The 17,848-nt window shown below is 43.2% G+C and overlaps 1 protein-coding gene across 4 annotated transcripts in view; it reads left to right on the forward strand.

The window, feature by feature from the left end:
- The window catches only part of pgm3 (phosphoglucomutase 3), a 153,006-nt gene that overhangs the window by 34,568 nt on the left and 100,590 nt on the right, over positions 1–17,848 (forward strand). For all 4 annotated transcript variants that reach the window (XM_043696211.2, XM_043696212.2, XM_087991497.1 and 1 more), the window contains one exon: positions 6,722–6,789. In XM_043696211.2, the coding sequence (XP_043552146.1) occupies positions 6,722–6,789 (68 nt within the window). The remainder of the gene's footprint in view (positions 1–6,721; positions 6,790–17,848) is intronic.

Below are 17,848 nucleotides of genomic sequence, written 5' to 3' on the forward strand. Positions count from 1 at the left end.
ACACAGACACTGGGAGAACATGCAAAATCCACACAGACAATCACCTAAGGCTGGGATCAAACCCGGGTCCCTGGCAGTGTGAGGCAGCAGTGCTAACCACTGAGTCAGCGTGCTGCCCAAATTTGTACCTCTTTGCTGGATCTATTACTATACGTCATGGTTTGGCTGCCTTTCCTGTTTTCATTTTGTACCAGATGGGGTTAAATAATTATTCCAGTTCACCCATGCACTCTTTGAATGTTTGCTATTGCCGATCCACCTCCATCCCTTCAAGTAGTGCTCCCCAATTGATCATCACTAACTCACACCTCATACCATCACAGTTTCCCCTAGGTCTTATCTTACAAACTTGGTTAATTTGTTTGAGGAAGTGATGAAGATGATTGAAGGTAGGACTGTGGATGTAGTCTATATGGACTTTACTAAAACATTTGATAAGGACCCTCATGTTAGACCTCTCAAGAAAATTAAGTCTATTGAGTTAGTAAGTTTGAAACAAAATTAGCTTGCCTGTAGGAGACAGAGTAATTGTGGAGGGGTGTTTTTCAGGCTGGAGGTCAGTGACCAGTGGTATTCTGCAATAATCAGTGCTGGGACCTCTTGGTAGTAATATATATCAATGACTTAAATGATAATGTAGGTGGTCTGAATAGAAAATTTGCAGATGATACGAAAATTGGTGGACTTGTGGATACTGTGCAAGGTTGTCAAAGGATACAGCAGGACATAGATCAGTTGGAAAGTTTGGCAAAGAAATGGCAGATAGAGCTTAATCCAGACAAGTGTGAAGCGATATGTTTTGGGAGGTTAAATGCAAAAAGAAATGGCAGGACCCTTTGGAAGATTGGTGGACAGAAGAATCTTGGGGTCCATGTGTACCTGAAAGTGGCAACACACATTGAAAGGTAGTAAAGAAGGTTTACGGCATGCTTGCCTTCATCCATTGGGACATAGAGTATAAATGCTGGCAAGTCACATTGCAGATTTATAAAAATATATAAACACATTTGGAGTATTGTGTGCAGTTCTGATCACCGCACTATAGAAGGGATGTGGAGGCTTTAGAGAGGGTGCAAAAGAGGTTTATCAGAATGCTACCAGGATTGGAGTGTAATAGCTTATAAGAGGGGGTTGGACAAACTTGGATTGTTGTAACTAGCGTGTCAGAGGCTGAGGGGCCACGTGGTGGAAGCATATAAAATTATGAGAATTGTGAATAGAGTTGGTAGTCTTTTTCCCGGGATGGAAAAGTTTAAAGGAGATATGCAAGGCATACAGAATGTGATAAGTGCATGGAAAACATTCCAAGGGTTAATGGTAGAAGCAGATACTTTGAAGAGGCATTCAGACTGATATGTGGACAGGCAGGGGATAGAAGAGTACAGACCACATGCAGACATGGGATTTGTTTAAAATAGCATAATGATTGACACAGACACTGTGAAGGCCTGTTCCTTAGCTGTACTGTTAGATGTTCTCTACGTGCATCTTAGAACTTATGATGCCTCAGTATTTTGAAACGGTGACTAAATATATATAGGTGAGGGCAGTGAAGTTGATGTGTTTTACTTCAATTTCAGAAAGGCCTTTGGCAGGGTGCCACTTGAAAGGCTGGTTCAAAAGGAAAGAGCCCCTGGGATACAAGGAAAGTTGCCAAACTGGATCCAAAATTAAATAGGAGGCAAAGAGTGATGGTACAGAGTTGATTTGTCATTCAAAGTCTGTGACAAGTGGTGTACCATAAGGTTCACTGTGACCCTCGTTTATTATATGTGTAGAAGGTACAATTTGTCAGCTTGCAGATGACATTAAAATCGGTGTTTGGGATTGTTTGGGAGGTCTAATATAGGAATGATATCACTGGTGTTCAATCACTGGTCAATCACATAATCATTGGTGTACAAATCCAAAGATCCTTGAAGGTGTCAGCACAGTTAGGGTGCTAAAGAAGGCATATGGGATTTTTTGCCTTCATCAACCTGGTGCAAAATACAGGAAAAGGAAATCTTGTTACAATTTCATAAAATATTGATTAGGCTACGGATGAAATACTCTGTGCAGGTCTGCCACACTCTCAGAAGGACATGATTGCACTGGAGAAGGTGCAGATGAGATTCAACATGATGTTGCCTTGGTTGGAAAGTCTCCATTATGAGGAGAGATTGGATGGACTGTGTTTTTCTTTGACAGAGGAGGTGGAGAGGGAATCTGATTGAAGTATACAAAATTGAGAGAATCTTTTCCCCATGGCAGAAGTGTCTTAAGACTAGAAAGCATAAGTTTAAGTTAAAGAGCAAATGGTTTAGAAGAGGTCTGAGAGAAAATCTTTCCACTCAAAGAGTGTTAGAAATATGGAATGTATTGTCTGACAGGATGCAAGTAGATACTCATGAGACATTTAAGAAGCATCTAGACAAATACTTAAAATGCCAGGGCAGAGTAGACTATGGACCAAATGCAGGTAAATGGGATGAGTGTACTTTTGTGTTTGTTGGTTGACATAGATGTGGTGGGCTGAAGGGCCTGCTGCTGTGCTGTAAGATTCAATGACTCTATGAAACTATCACTATCCATCTCAATGAGGAAATCCATCACATTATAGTCACTCATCCCAATGGGCCTCGCACAACTAGTTATTCCTTTCTCATTAAACAATATCCAGTCTAGGGCAGCCTGTTCTCTAGTTGGTCCGGAAAACCATCTGGTATGCACTATAGGAATTCCTCCTGTTTGATTTGTTACTCATTTGATTTGCCAAATCTGTATGTGACTGAAGTCAGTTAGTTAAGTAATATGTTAAAAGTGATCAGTTTTCCTTTTTACTTTGACATATTTTACACAAAAAGCCATCACTAAAAACAATTTCTGAAATGTTAAGGTTAGTCAGGGTGCTAAAGAAGGCATATGGGATTTTGTGTTAGATATTTGTCTCTCACACAATCATTGACAATATGAAATAAATGCAAATCCTAATTTCCATACATCTACTAGCTGTGTATATTTTGAGTGCTAGACCTCAAAATCTGAATATCCATTTCTGGAGTGTCCAAAGACTTATAATTTTTTGAAGAAATTTGTTTACTATCATAGGAGTTCTGAGATCATGATGTTGTGTTTTAGATTCCCTAGCCATGGACATGTTTTCTCAGCACCTACCAGACAAATGCTTAAGAATTACATGTATCAGTTAGATTGAACTTCTCTTGTGTGCCACCATTTTGCCAAAAGACTCTGGTCTCTCCATGATATAAACAAACCCCCTTTTTATATTTATAGTCATCTTCATATTATATTAACCAAGAATATTAAACATTAAAGTAATAATATTGCTGAAAATAAATTTTATTGCTAAATTGTAAAAAGCAAAATTGGGTAATTATTTAGTCTTTTGTGAGGAGCCTGATCTTACTGTTTAGAAACACGGCATTAGATTACCCCTCATTCCTCTAAATTTCAGGGGAGCGAGGTCTTGTTTACTTAACCTCTCCTCATAGGTCAGCTCCCTCACCTTAGGAATCAATTGAGCTTTCGTTGCTCAGACTATTGTCCAGTCTTCAGCTCTGGACCCACATACAGCACTTTAAGGACTATCTGCAACGCAACATCTTGATTGAACCCATTTTGATGGTGATTTCATGGCTTTTCTTTGTGTTCTTAAACTTTCATTAATCTTGTATCACTTTATCTCATTTTTGCAAAAAAAAAGTTCAAAATAATATTAAATTGTCTTGTTTTATATTATCATTGGAATTTAAGCAACAGAGTTGCTCCTCTAAAGGTATTGTGTTGTTGACAATATTTTAAGCCTAGCTTTTTGTTTTAGTAATGTTGAATCCCTGTTATAGAGTAATTAGATTCTTCCTTCACTAAGGAGTCCAAAACTGCACACTGACTGGTAAAAACCTTTTTTAAAACTCATTCTGCCATTTTTATTCTGGACAGCCAATTTTAAGGTGATCAGACTTGCTTGATTTTGCAACATGTTAAAGGCAGAATATTTGCAATTTTGTGGTGCTCTGTAATCACCCTATTTGAAGAAGGAATGGAAGTTTAGTTAGTATCTCTGTAATTTCCACCTTGTTTCCTTAGGAAATCTAGGACACATCCCATCTTGTTCTGTTAACTTATAGCCAGCCTTTCTAATGCATCCACTTTTTCAATCTTTAGCCCAATAATTATCTTTGCTACATCCCTGCAGAATTATTTTGGCAGCATCTTTGGTGAAAATGTATGCAAAGCAACAATTTGATATGTCAGCCATGCTCTCTGTTCTGTACATTTTTCATATCTAATAGGCCCTGCTTCTCCTTTTGCAATTTATGTACCTTTGAAGACTTTTGGATTTCAATAGACAATAGGTGCAGGAGTAGGCCATTCTGCCCTTCGAGCCAGCACCTCCATTCATTATGATCATGGTTGATCATCCTCAATCAGTATCCTGTTCCTGCCTTATCCCCATAACCCTTGATTCCACTATCCTTACTCTATCCAACTCTTTCTTGAAAGTATCCAGAGACTTGGCCTCCACAGCCTTCTGGGGCAGAGCATTCCATACACCCACCACTCTCTGGGTGAAGAAGTTTCTCCTCAACTCTGTTCTAAGTGGCCTACCCCTTATTTTTAAACTGTGTCCTCTGGTTCGGGACTCACCCATCAGCAGAAACATGCTTCCTGCCTCCAGAGTGTCCAATCCTTTAATAACCTTATATGTCTCAATCAGATCCCCCTCAGCCTTTTAAACTCAGGCGTATACAAGCCCAGTCGCTCCAATCTTTCAACGTAAGATAGTTCCGCCATTCCGGGATTTGACCTCATGAACCTACGCTGCACTCCCTCAATAGCCAGAATGTCTTTCCATATTTGGAGACCAAAACTGCGCACAGTATTCCACGTGCGGTCTCACCAGGGCCCTGTACAACTGCAGAGTGACCTCTTTGCTTATGTACTCAATTCCTCTTGTTGTGAAGGCCAGCATGCTATTAGCTTTCTTCACTGCCTGCTGTACCTGCATGCTTGCTTTTATTGACTGATGTACAAGAACACCTAGATCTCGTTGTACTGCCCCTTTACCTAACTTGACTCCATTTAGGGTAGTAATCTGCCTTCCTGTTCTTGCCACCAAAGTGGATAACCACACATTTATCCACATTAAACTGCATCTGCCATGCATCTGTCCACTCATTTAGCCTGTCCAGGTCACCCTGTATTCTCCTAACATCCTCCTCATATTTCCTTTAATATTAGCTGTCAGTCTAGTCTCATCCACTTTTATTCCTCATTTCTGTTTTCCCTTCTGTTTTAATTGGTTTATTCTGTTGGTTTTCCATTTGGATGTCAACATAACATCTGTAATAAAAAAGCAAAATACTGCAGATGCTAGAAATCTGAAATTAAAACCAAGTGCTGGAGAAACTCAGCAGGTCCAATAGCATCTGTGGAGCAAAAAAGAGTTAATGTTTGGAATTCCTTCACATTTTGTTTTTATTCACATTTGTCTTATGTTACCTTTACCTGCTCTAATTTGCTATCTCTTTCATCATTATCTGATTATAATTGCCCGACCTTTCTTCCTCATAGGAAGATACCAAGACTGTATACAAACCAACAACTCATTAAAGGCATTGTTAGTTACTTTTCCCTGCCAATCTTTGATTCCAGTTTACCCTTGACAGATGATCTCCAAATAAGTATTTCACTCTAGATTATTCCATGTTCTTCTTCATAACAAAAGCTCTCAATCTTATAAACATTGCACTTTAAAGGTCCTCCACCTAACATTGAATCCACATTACTCATTTCTGAAACCAGATCCATATCCCCTTTCCCCCTTAGACTAGAAACATAATAATCAAGAAACTTAAACTGAACATTGTGGAGACATTTTCCCCTCTCTGCTCTTAATAGTATCATCATCCTTGTCTATGCTAAGGACAAGTGAGGCCCTTCATTAACACAATTCCTGTACCCCTCTGTAAATTTCACCTCCTATTCTTTCCCACTGATGAACAGCACTTATAATACAGCCATTAATGCAATGGCACTGAGCCTGTCGATCACCCCTGCCCTGAGTGAGCCCAGTCTCCTCAGGTGCGTGTCTTCTCTCCATCCCTCCCGCGTGCACGCGCACGCAGCAATTGCATTGGGAATACCCCTGTCAGGACCTTCAGCTGTTAATGTCTAACCCTAGTGGTTGTGACCAAATGCATATGTATCTGCAACTGAGCATGGAAATGCACATATGCCCCACGATAGCCGAGCCTTGAAGTACCTGTGCATCCACTCAAACCAGATAATAAAATGACACCTCTGATGATCTCTTACCTGAATATCATATGATGTACCATGCATAAAGTTACATGCATGAGATTAGATTAGATTAGATTACTTACAGTGTAGAAACAGGCCCTTCGGCCCAACAAGTCCACACCGACCCGCCGAAGCACAACCCACCCAGACCCCTACATTTACCCCTTACCTGACACAAGAATCTGAACCTTGTTTGAACCTGTGATAAATTTACCTTTGTTGCACTTTAATCTATAAGCAATTAATAAATATGCCTCATTGTCTGACTAATAATGGTGTGAGTTGTCAAAAGCCTTAAATGATTTAAACATAGCATATCTTCCTGCTGGGTGTTACACATAAAATTGACCATACAGCACACATTTGTGCGTGGATGTTCAGAAGCTATAATTTTGTTCTCTGTCTTTTATTTCAGGCCTAGTAGTCTAAATCTTGTTCAAGCTGTTATTGATGGAGTGAGCATCTTAGATGGAACTTACCAAGGTATGTGCCAAACCTAGTTTTGCAACTTTATCTTTTGAATGTGATCTTGTGATCTTGTAATCTGTATTTACTTATTTCAAAACTTGAATATTTTATACTTTACATTTTGCATCCTATTGAGAATGTCTCCCCACTGGATAGTAATTTGACTATCAGCTGCATATAACATTAACACATTAAAAGGTGGGTTCAATTCCCGCCTCAGGCGACTGACTGTGTGGAGTTTGCACGTTCTCCCCGTGTCTGCGTGGGTTTCCTCCGGGTGCTCCGGTTTCCTTCCACAGTCACAAAGATGTGCGGGTCAGGTGAATTGGCCATGCTAAATTGCCCGTAATGTTAGGTTAAAGGGGTAAATGTAGGGGTATGGGTGGGTTGCGCTTCGGCGGGTCGGTGTGAACTTGTTGGGCTGAAGGGCCTGTTTCCACACTGTAAGTAATCTAATCTAATCTACCCCTGCACCTAACACTACAGGCAATTTAGCATGGCCAATTCACCTAACCTGCACATTTTTGGACTGTGGGAGGAAACCGGAGCAACCGGAAACCCACGCAGACACGGGGAGAATGTGCAAACTCCATATGGACAGTTGCCTGAGGCAAGAATTGAACCCAGGTCTCTGGCGCTGAGAGGCAACAGTGCTAACCACTGTGCCACCGTGCCGCCCCATGTCTTATGCATGGGCTCAGTAGGTGTTTCTTTCTCTGTTGATGGTGGACTGTTGTCAGTGATATGAAAACCAGATTGTGTCCTTGAATCTATTCTAACTAATTTTGATGGAGGGTGCAGGTCCATATTCTGAAGTTGAACAAGCTTTATCCTCAAAAGTGGTAAGGTGGTTCACACAATGACTCATTGGTTATCACTATTACTTCTGTGCCAGGGACCCAGGTTCAGTTCCAGTATTGGATGATTATATGTATGGAGTTTGCAAGTTCTTCCTACATCTGTGAGGGTTTCCATATGTGCTCTGGTTTCTTCCCACAGTGAAAAGGTGTACAGATTGGATTGGCTGTGTTAAATTGACCTGTACTGTCCAGAGACGTGCGACCAGGTGGGTTAGTATACAGGGTTGCAAAACTAAGGTAAGGGTTGATCTTCAGAGGGTTGACATAGACCCAATTGGCTAAATGGCTTCTTTCCATTCTGTAGGGATTTTATAATCCTGGATGGAGGGCTCAGGCTGTGATTTCTTGTATTGGGCCCATCGCTGGATGGCACTAGAATCTGCAGAAGAGAAAAATTAATTGATGAAGATACAGAATAGCTTGTGCAGACCAATATCATTCAATATGTTCTGGCTTATTCATGCCTTCCTGTCATCTAATGGATGATCCTGGTCTTTTCCATTCAGCTTGATGACCCTTTTTTCTGCCCAACCAGGCTTGGCCTTGTAATGGTTGTATGCCAGCTTTGTAAAAAGTAAAATATTGGTCATAGAATATGGGTGTTGCTGGCTAGGCCAGCATTTAGTGTCCATCTCGAACAGCCTAGATCCACATGTCTGTCAGACCTTTTGTAAGGATGGAAGATTGCCCTTTCCAAAGGACGAGTTTGGATTTGACAGTGATGGACATGGTGGCATGCACTAAAATTAAGGAACAATACAACACAGGTGCAGCCCCTTCGGCCCATCAAAATGGAACATGATACTTTCCTAAGCTACAAACCTTTTGCCTTTATGCTCTCTGTATCCCTCCATTTCCTGCGTATTCATGTATGTGTCAAAATGCCTCCTAAATGTTGCTATTGTATCTGTCTCCACCAACACCTCTGGCACTCTAGGCATGTACCATCCTCTTTAAAGAAAGAACCTGTCTCCCCTCTCCTTTGAACTTAACCCCTTTTATCTTGACCTCTAGTAATTGACATTGGTACCCTGAAGGAAAAGAACTGGCAATCCATTCTTTCTATGTCTCTTCATCATTTTGTAAGCTTCTATTAGGTCACCCCTTATGCTTCGATGTTCAAATGAAAACAAACCAAAGTTTGTCCACTTTCTTCTTATAGCTAACGTCCTCTAAACCATGCAACATCTTGGTAAACCATTTCTGTACCCTTTCAAAACCCTTCACATCCCATCTGGTAATATGGCAACCAGAACTATATGCAAAATTCGAAAATGTGGCAAAATGGAAGTTCTATTCAGCTGCAACATGATGTGCCAATTTTTATATTCTGTGCCCCGACTGGCAAACATGCCGTATGCCTTCTTGGCCACCTTATCCACTATGTCGCCGCTTTCAGGGGATTGTGAACCTGTACACCTAGATCCAACTGTATTTGTATACCTCCCTCTTGCATTAGATCTTCTAAAATGAATGACCTTGCATTTGTCTGGATTAAACTCTGTATTTCTCCATCCAAAGCTCCATATCTATATCTTGCTGTAATCCTCTGGAAATTCTCCTCATTATATTTGGCTCCCATAATCTGTGTATAGTCCACAAACTTAACAAAGAGATAACCACCTTCTCCTCCAAATCAGCTACATGTTACAAACAACAGGTCCCAACACTGATCTCTGCAGAACACCATTGGTCACAGATCTCCAATCTGAAAACCACCTTTCCACCGCTAATTTGACTGTCAATTCTGTATCCATCTTACCAGCTCACTGAGATCCCATGTGACTTCACCTTTTTGTATCAGCCTGCCATGCCAAAGGCCTTGCTAAAGTCCAAATAAACAATATCTTCTGCCCTGCCCTCAATCACCTTTGCACTTCCTGAAAAAGCTCAATCAAGTGAGAGACACAACTGTTATGCAGTTGAAGGCGTGTACTGTACCTTTAAGAGAGAGCGAATGCTGTTCTGAACTGAGAACATTGGTATGACTGGGTGGCAGTCTCAGAATGTACTGGAAAATTGTAAGTATGTAACATTTGGCTGTGAAATGGATACCTGAGTTGGTTGCTATTTTGACAACAATTCAAATTTAACCAATCAGTTTAAATTATGTCCCAGGATACTAAAATTCAATCAAGTTTGAATTTATTATTTTGCCAACATTGAACCAAAGAGACAATCCGATGTTGGGGATATAAAAGTGCAGGCATTTTGAAAATTGGAGAGACAGCAACTGCTATCGAGAGAGATCCAAAAAATTAGAAAACACTCTATCAAAGGTACAGTTTCATATGAAACATATTCACAGTAAAAAGAAAGAAAACGACCCAAGAGATCCTCAGTTTGAAGCAGAGAGATACCGAAGATGACAACCGCTGTGTGGTTTTGAAATTAAGTTGATGTAATTTTAATAGGCGTCTTATTGGAAGAGCTTATTGTTATAGAGTTGGAAGCAGATAATAAGCAGTTAAGAGGAAGGAGGGCTTAGAGTTGTATGAATAGTTGTTGTTTAATGTTCACTTTTAGAGTTTAAGAATAAATTGATACTTTTTTTTAAATAGTGGAACTTGGGAGTTCTCTATCACTCATATTTTAACAGATTACAAGGCAAGATGAGCTTTTCTGGGTGTTTGGTTTAATTAACAAAAGGATTCATTGTCATGTTGTAACACAACCTTCCTTGCACAAAGCCATGCTGCGTATCCTTATAAGTCCATAATTTTCCAAATGTGAGCAAATCTTATCCCTGAGAATCTATACTTTCCCTTTTACCAATGTAAGGTTCACCAGCTTATTACCCCCTGTATTACCCCCATTGCCATTCTTTATCAAAGGATCAACATGGGCTATTTTCCAGTCCTCTGGGACCTCTCCTGTGACTAAAAAGAGTACTAATATTTTGTACAAGGCCCCAGCAATTTCATCACCTGCTTCCCTCAGCATTCCTGGAGAGATACCATCAAGTGTCATAGATGTAATAGAATTCCTACAGTGTAGAAACAGGCCCTTCGGCCCAACAAGTCCACACCAACCCTCGGAAGGGTAAACCACCCAGACCCATTTCCCTACTACTCTACATTTACCTCAGACTAATGCACCTAACTTACACATTCCTGAACACTATGGGCAATTTAGCATAGCCAATTCACCTAACTTGCACATCTTTGGATTGTGGGAAGAAAATGGAGCACCTGGAGGAAACATATGCAGACACTGTGTGGAGTTTGCACATTCTCCCAGTCGCCTGAGGCTGGAATCGAACCTTGGTCCCTGGCAACAGCTGTGAGGCAACGATGCTAACCACTGAGCCACCGTCCATCCATCCTGGGGATTTGTCTACCTTAATGGTTTTCAAAATACCTAATACCACCTTTTTTTAAATCTTGACATACCTTTCCCAACACTCACTATCCACATAGTGGCAAATGGAGTTCAATGTAGCTAAGTGTGAGGTGATTCACTTTGGTAAGAGTAACAAAAAGATGGGATACTGGGCTAATGGTCGGATACTTGGTAGTGTGGATGAGCAGAGGGATATTGGTGTCCATGTACACAGATCTTTGAAAGTTGCCACCCAGGTAAATAGTGCGGTGAAGAAGGCATATGGCGTACTAGCTTTTATTGGTAGAGGAATTGAGTTCCGGAGTACTGAGGTCATGTTGCAGTTGTATAAGACTCTGGTGCGGCCGCATCTGGAGTATTGTGTGCAGTTTTGGTCGCCATACTATAGGAAGGATGTGGAGGCACTGGAACGGGTGCAGAGGAGGTTTACCAGGATGTTGCCTGGTATGGTAGAAAGATCGTATGAGGAAAGGCTGAGGCACTTGGGGTTGTTTTCATTGGAGAAAAGAAGGTTTAGGGGAGACTTGATAGAGGTGTACAAGATGATTAGGGGTTTAGATAGGGTCGACAGTGAGAATCTTTTTCCACATATGGAGTCAGCTATTACAAGGGGGCATAGCTTTAAATTAAGGGGGGGTAGGTATAGGACAGATGTTAGGGGTAGGTTCTTTACTCAGCGAGTCGTGAGTTCATGGAATGCCCTGCCAGTAGCAGTGGTGGACTCTCCCTCATTATGGGCATTTAAGTGGGCATTGGATAGGCATTTGGAGGATAGTGGGCTAGTGTAGGTTAGGTGGGCTTGGATCGGCGCAACATCGAGGGCCGAAGGGCCTGTACTGCGCTGTATTCTTCTATGTTCTATGTTCTATCTATGTCCTTCTCTTTTGTGAATACTGATATAAAGTATTCCTCTTGCTCTGTGCTTAAATTCTGTCCTTTGTCCTTGAGTGGCCCTACCCTGACATTTCTTGACCCTTTTAGCCCTCCTAATTTCCCATTTTTGAGTTCTTCCCTGCTCTCTTTTAATCTTTGCGGGCTCTGTCTTCAGTATCCTAAATCTTATGTATGCCTCCTTTTCTCTTTTTAACTAAGCTCTCAATTTCCTCTGTCATCTAAGGTTCCTAAATCATTCATTTTCACAGGAAGTTGCTATTCCTGAACTCAATCAACTGGCCTTAAAAGTTCGACATAACAGATGTAGATTTACTCTCAAACAGATGCTCCAATCTATATTCCCAGCCTTATATAGTCGTAGTTACCTTCCCGCAGTTTAATAGTTTCACCCGAGAACTACTCTTAACCGTTTCCCTAATTCCAGGTCTAGTATGGCCCCTCAACTATTTGGACAGGTTACATATTGTTTCAAAACCTGACCTGTACACACTTAACAAATTTCCCACTATCCAAGCGCCTGGCGCTAAACTTGTCCCAATCAGTGTACGGGAAGTTAAAATTATACCCATCACAACAACCCTGATATCTCAACAGTATTCCTGAGATCTATCCAAATGGCCTCACTGGGTGAACCTTCCAAGGTATCCTCCCTCCGTACAGCTGTGATATTCTCCTTGTCAATAATGCAACACCCTCTTCCCCAATACCCTTTTAGTCCCTTGCTATCTTACTCAAAATATTTAAATCCTGGAATGTTAAGATGCCAGTCTTGTTCCTTTTTCAAACAAATCTCTGTAATAGCTATGACATAATAGTTATATGTATTAACCACGGTGTAAGTTCATCTGCCAGAATAGTCATACTTCTTGCATTGAAACAAATGTATCTCAGACCACCATTTTTGCATGAAATAACTCCACAGAGGCCGGTTTCTCTTTATTTACACATAGAGGGTCCTGGACACTGATCCAGCTTCCTTATAGCCAGCTCTAAGTAAACATAACCTCTGACATTCCTGTTTATAGGGCTCTCAGATTAACAGCCCCAATCAGGAATCTCATCCTAGGAAGCCCATCTAGCTGACCTTGTAGCAGTCACTACATCCCTCCTCCTCTGTGTCCAAACACATAGGCTAATTTCCTTTTGTAGCTCGTCCTGTGGCATTTGCAGCACTGGGTCAGGATCCTCCAATTCTGTCTCTGATGTGGGAGGCACGTAATGTAGCTTGCCTCTTGCACCCAAAAGAAATTCATTCTCCTCTTCAGGTGGCAAAAGTGTTGAGGCAGTGACATCTGCCATGTCGACCTTGCTTCCTAAGTATCTTCAATGCTAGATGGAGAGGTAGAACTCATGGATTCTGGAACATTTGGAAAGGCAGTCAAGGAGCCAGCACATTTTACTCCTGCACAGTTTGTGAATTTGCAGCTTTCATATGATCCATGTGCTTTCTTAGGACTGTCACAACTACCCGAACTTTATCTGTCACTAGGTTGCACAGTATGGTGCTGGAAAAGAACAGCAAGTCAGACAGCATCTGAGGAGCAGGAGAATCGATGTTTCAGGCATAAGCCCTTTATCAGGAATGGGGATGGCGTGGGAAGAAGGGGCTGAGAGATAAGTAGAAGAGTGTGGGTAGGAGTGGGGCTAGGGCAAGGTAGCTGGGAAGACACTGGGTAAATGGAAGTGGGGGGGGGGGTGATGATAAATCGAAGGGGAGGGTGGAGTGGATAGGTGGGAAGGAAGATGGACAGGTAGGACAGTTCAAGAGGGCAGTGCTGAGTTGGAGGATTGGATCTGGGATGAGGTGGGGGGAGGGGAGATGAGGAAACTGGCAAAATTGACATTGATGCCGTGTGGTTGGAGGGTCCTAAGAGGGAAGACGAAGCGTTCTTCTTCCAGGCATCGGGTGGCTCTGATTTGATGGTGGAGGAAGATTTGCATATCCTTGGCGAAGTAGGAGGTGGTGTTCCCCACCTTTTCCTCTGCGGCATTGGTGACTCTATCAGTGCCACCTTGTGCTCCCATGAGGAGGCTGAACACTTCATCAACCTCTCGAGCACCTTCCACCTTGACATCCAGTTCACCTGGACTATCTCAAACACCTTCCATCCCTTCCCAGACCTCTCTATCTCCAGCGACCGACTCAACACGGACATCTACTTCAAACCCACTGACTCCCACAGCTACCTGGACTACACCTCTTCCCACCCTGTCTCCTGACAAAATGCTATCGCTTACCCCCAATTCCTCTGCCTCCATGGTATCTGCCCCCAGGAGGAACAGTTCTATTCCAGGACATCCTATATGGCCTCCTATTTAAACGGTCACTATTTCCCTTCCTCACGTGGTCAACAATGCCCTCCTGTACATCTCCACTTCCCACACCTCCGCCCTTGAACTCCACCCCTCCCAACTGCATCGAGGATAGAACCCCTGTGGTCCTCACCTTCCACCCCAATAATCTCTGGATACAATGCATTATCCTCTACCATTTCCACCACCTACAATCAGACACCACCACCAGACCTATATTTCCCTCTCCACCTCTATCAGCATTCTGCAGAGACCCATGTCCTCTGCGACTCCCTTGTTAGGTCCATGCTCCCCATCAACTCGCTCCCCATCAACTCACTCTCCACTCCTGGCACCTTCCTTTGCCATCGCCATGCACCCACATGTCTCCCATCACCTCCATCCAGGGCCCCAAAGGATCATTCCAGATCTGGCAGGGATTTTCCTGCACATCCAAATACCTCCATCTGTTATGCTGTCGATGTGGTTTCCTCTACATTGGGCAGACAGGACGCCAACTAATGGAATGTTTCAGGTAACATCTCTGGGACATGCACCAAACAACTCCACCGCCCTGTGGCCGAACACTTCAACTCCCCCTTCTATTCTGCCAATGACATGCAAGTTCTGGGCTGCCTCCACCACCAAATCCAAGCCACTTGATGGCTGGAGGAAGAACATCTCCTCTTCTGCCTTGGAACCCTCTAACCACATGTCATCAATGTTGATTTCACCTGTTTCCTCAACTCCCCTCTCTCCACCTCTTTCCTGAAGAAGGGCTCATGCCCGAAACATCGATTCTCCTGTTCCTTGGATGCTGCCTGACCTGCTGTGCTTTTCCAGCAACACATTTTCAGCTCTCTCCACCTCATCTCAGATCCACCTGTCCCATCTTCCTTCCGACCCATCCGCTCCACCCCTCTGACCTATCACAATCACCCCCCACCTGCATCTACCTATCGCCTTCCCACCCCTCCTAATTATCTCTAAACCCCCACCCCCTAATTCCTGATGAACGTCTTATGCCTGAAAAGTTGATTCTCCTGCTCCTCAGATGTTGCCTAACATGCTGTGCTCTTCCAATGCCACACTTTTCTCTCTGATCTCCAGCATGATCAGTCCTCACTTTCTCTTTTATATGTCACTGGATTTGATTTTGTGTCAATCATGCATCTTACCCATGCAGGGCCATTCCCGTGATTTCTACACCAAACTTCGATCCCTGAAGTAAACTATCTCTCTCGTTAAGCAGAGTCTTGTGTCTGGTATTGGTGCTCCTGATGCCATTTCACCCAGCCCAAGGTCTGGGAAGATCAAATTTAATCTGCTCTGGAGTCTTTTCCCCAGTATCAACTCTGCTGGAGCTGACCCTGTAGTTGCATGAGGAGTGGTCCTATAATCAAGTGAGAACAGGGACAATTTGATATCCAGTGAAGCTGTAGGTTGTTCCTTTACACCTGCCTTCAAAGTTTGGACTGCTCTTTCTGCCAGACCATTGGATGGTGGATGGTATGGAGCTGTCCTTAGATGACAAATACAATGTAACTTTTGAAAATATTTAAATTCCCTGCTAGTAAATGAAGGTCCATATCTGTCTGGGAGTCTATGTATTGCAGAAGATGTGTGCAGTTTTTCTATCATCATCCCCTTGTTTGACAAATGAACTGTATACAGTCATTTTGAGCGGGCATCCACAATGATTAAGAACATTGAGTCTGTGAAAGGACCTGCACAGTCAATGTGTAACTGAGTTCAGGCTTTCCCCAACCTTTCCCACGAATGTGGGGATTCTGCTGGGATAACTTTTGTTCTTGTTAGCACTCTGGGCATTATCCTTTAAATAAAGGGTATATTTAAATAAAGCTCTGAGTGAACAGAACCTCTCACACTCCTGTTTATTTTTTTTTCTTATTTTTTCTTTTTAACCCCCACACTACCGCCTAACTGCGGTAGTGCTTATTTTTTCCCCAGCACCCATGGTGTGTGTGTGCATAGGTGTGAGACACAGTGAGAGACACAAGGTGCACAAATCTTTATTCAATTTCCACCACCAGGAAGATAGGAAAACACCCGAGTGGCCAGTGACAAGCACTGCCCTTCACATCAAAGGGCAGTGCTGTGTGATACAATATGGTCAATTTACCTAACCTGCACATCTTTCAACTGTGGGAGGAAACCCACACAGACACAGGGAGAATGTACAAATGTGACACAGACAACTGCGTGAGGCAGGGATTGAACCGAGGTCCCTGGCCACACTCCTGTTTTTGTTTTACAATAGGCAAACACCCGGGTGGCCAGTGACAAACACTGCCCTTCACATCAAAGGGCAGTGCTATGTGATCAAAACAGTGAAGGGGAGGGGAGGGACTAAATCAAAATAGAGTTGGAAGCTTCTTGTTTATTTTTTTTTCTTCTTTTCTTTTTTTCACTCCAGTTCTTTTTTTTTAAATTTATTAACCCCCACACTACCACCTAAGTGCGGTAGTGCTTATTTTTTCCCCAGCACCCATGGTGTGTGTGTGTGCAGGCGTGAGACACAGTGAAAGACACAAAGTGCACCAATCTTTATTCAAATTCCACCACCAGGAAGATAGGAAAACACCCGAATGGCCAGTGACAAACACTGTCCTTCACATCAAAGGGCAGTGCTGTGTGATCAAAACAGTGAAAGGGAGGGTAGGGACTAAATCAAAATGGAGTTGGAGGGAGAAATGATGTACTCCACTCCCTGCGGCGCCGACCTCTCCCTGAACAAATCCAGGGTGTTGGTCGACACCGCGTGCTCCTTTTCCAAGGACACCCGGGACACTCCTGTTTATTTTTTTTCCTTTTTTTTTTCTTTTTTTCTTTTTATTCCACCAGGAAGATAGGAAAACACCCGGGTGGCCAGTGACAAACACTGCCCTTCACATCGAAGGGCAGTGCTGTGTGATCAAAACAGTGAAGTGGAGGGGAGGGACTAAATCAAAATAGAGTTGGAGGGAGAAATGATGCACTCCACTCCCTGCGGCGCCCACCTCTCCCTGAACAGCTCCAGGGTGTTGGTCGACACCGCGTGCTCCTTCTCCAAGGACACCCGGGCCCTAACGTAACCGCGGAAGAGGGGCAGGCAGTCGGCCCTAACGACCCCCTCCACGGCCCGCTGCCTCGACCTGTTAATGGCCAGTTTGGCCAGGCCCAGGAGCAGACCCACGAGGAGGTCTTCAGACCTGCTCTCCCTCCTCCGTACCGGGTGCCCAAAGATCAGGAGCGTGGGACTGAAGTGCAACCAAAAGCAGAGGAGGAGGTTTTTCAGGAAATCAAAAATGGAGTGCAAACGCCCACACCCAATATAAATGTGGTCCACGGACTCCACAGCGCCACAGAACAAGCAGTTGGGCTGGGAGTCCGTGAACCACCGCAACCTGCGGTTGCAGGGGACTGCTGCATGCAGCACCCTCCACCCCAGATCCCCGAGAGAAAGGGGGAGGACTCCCGCGTAGAGAGCCCTCCACTGGGGATCCCTACCGCCTGGTGGCAAATGGGAACGCCAAGGCGTGTCCGGACGGTGGATGAGGGAGAAGAGGTGGACGGTGTGCAGCAGCAGTCTATACAGGGCCCTCCTTTTCATTTCCTGGATATATGTATTTTTTTTTCTTTTTCCTTTTTATTTTTGTGGAGGTGTGAGACACAGTGAAAGACAC

Source organism: Chiloscyllium plagiosum, unplaced genomic scaffold (assembly GCF_037043375.1).
Source record: "Chiloscyllium plagiosum isolate Xiang-an unplaced genomic scaffold, Cpla_swu_hap1 HiC_scaffold_10, whole genome shotgun sequence".
In the NCBI taxonomy this organism is placed as follows: Eukaryota; Metazoa; Chordata; class Chondrichthyes; order Orectolobiformes; family Hemiscylliidae; genus Chiloscyllium; species Chiloscyllium plagiosum.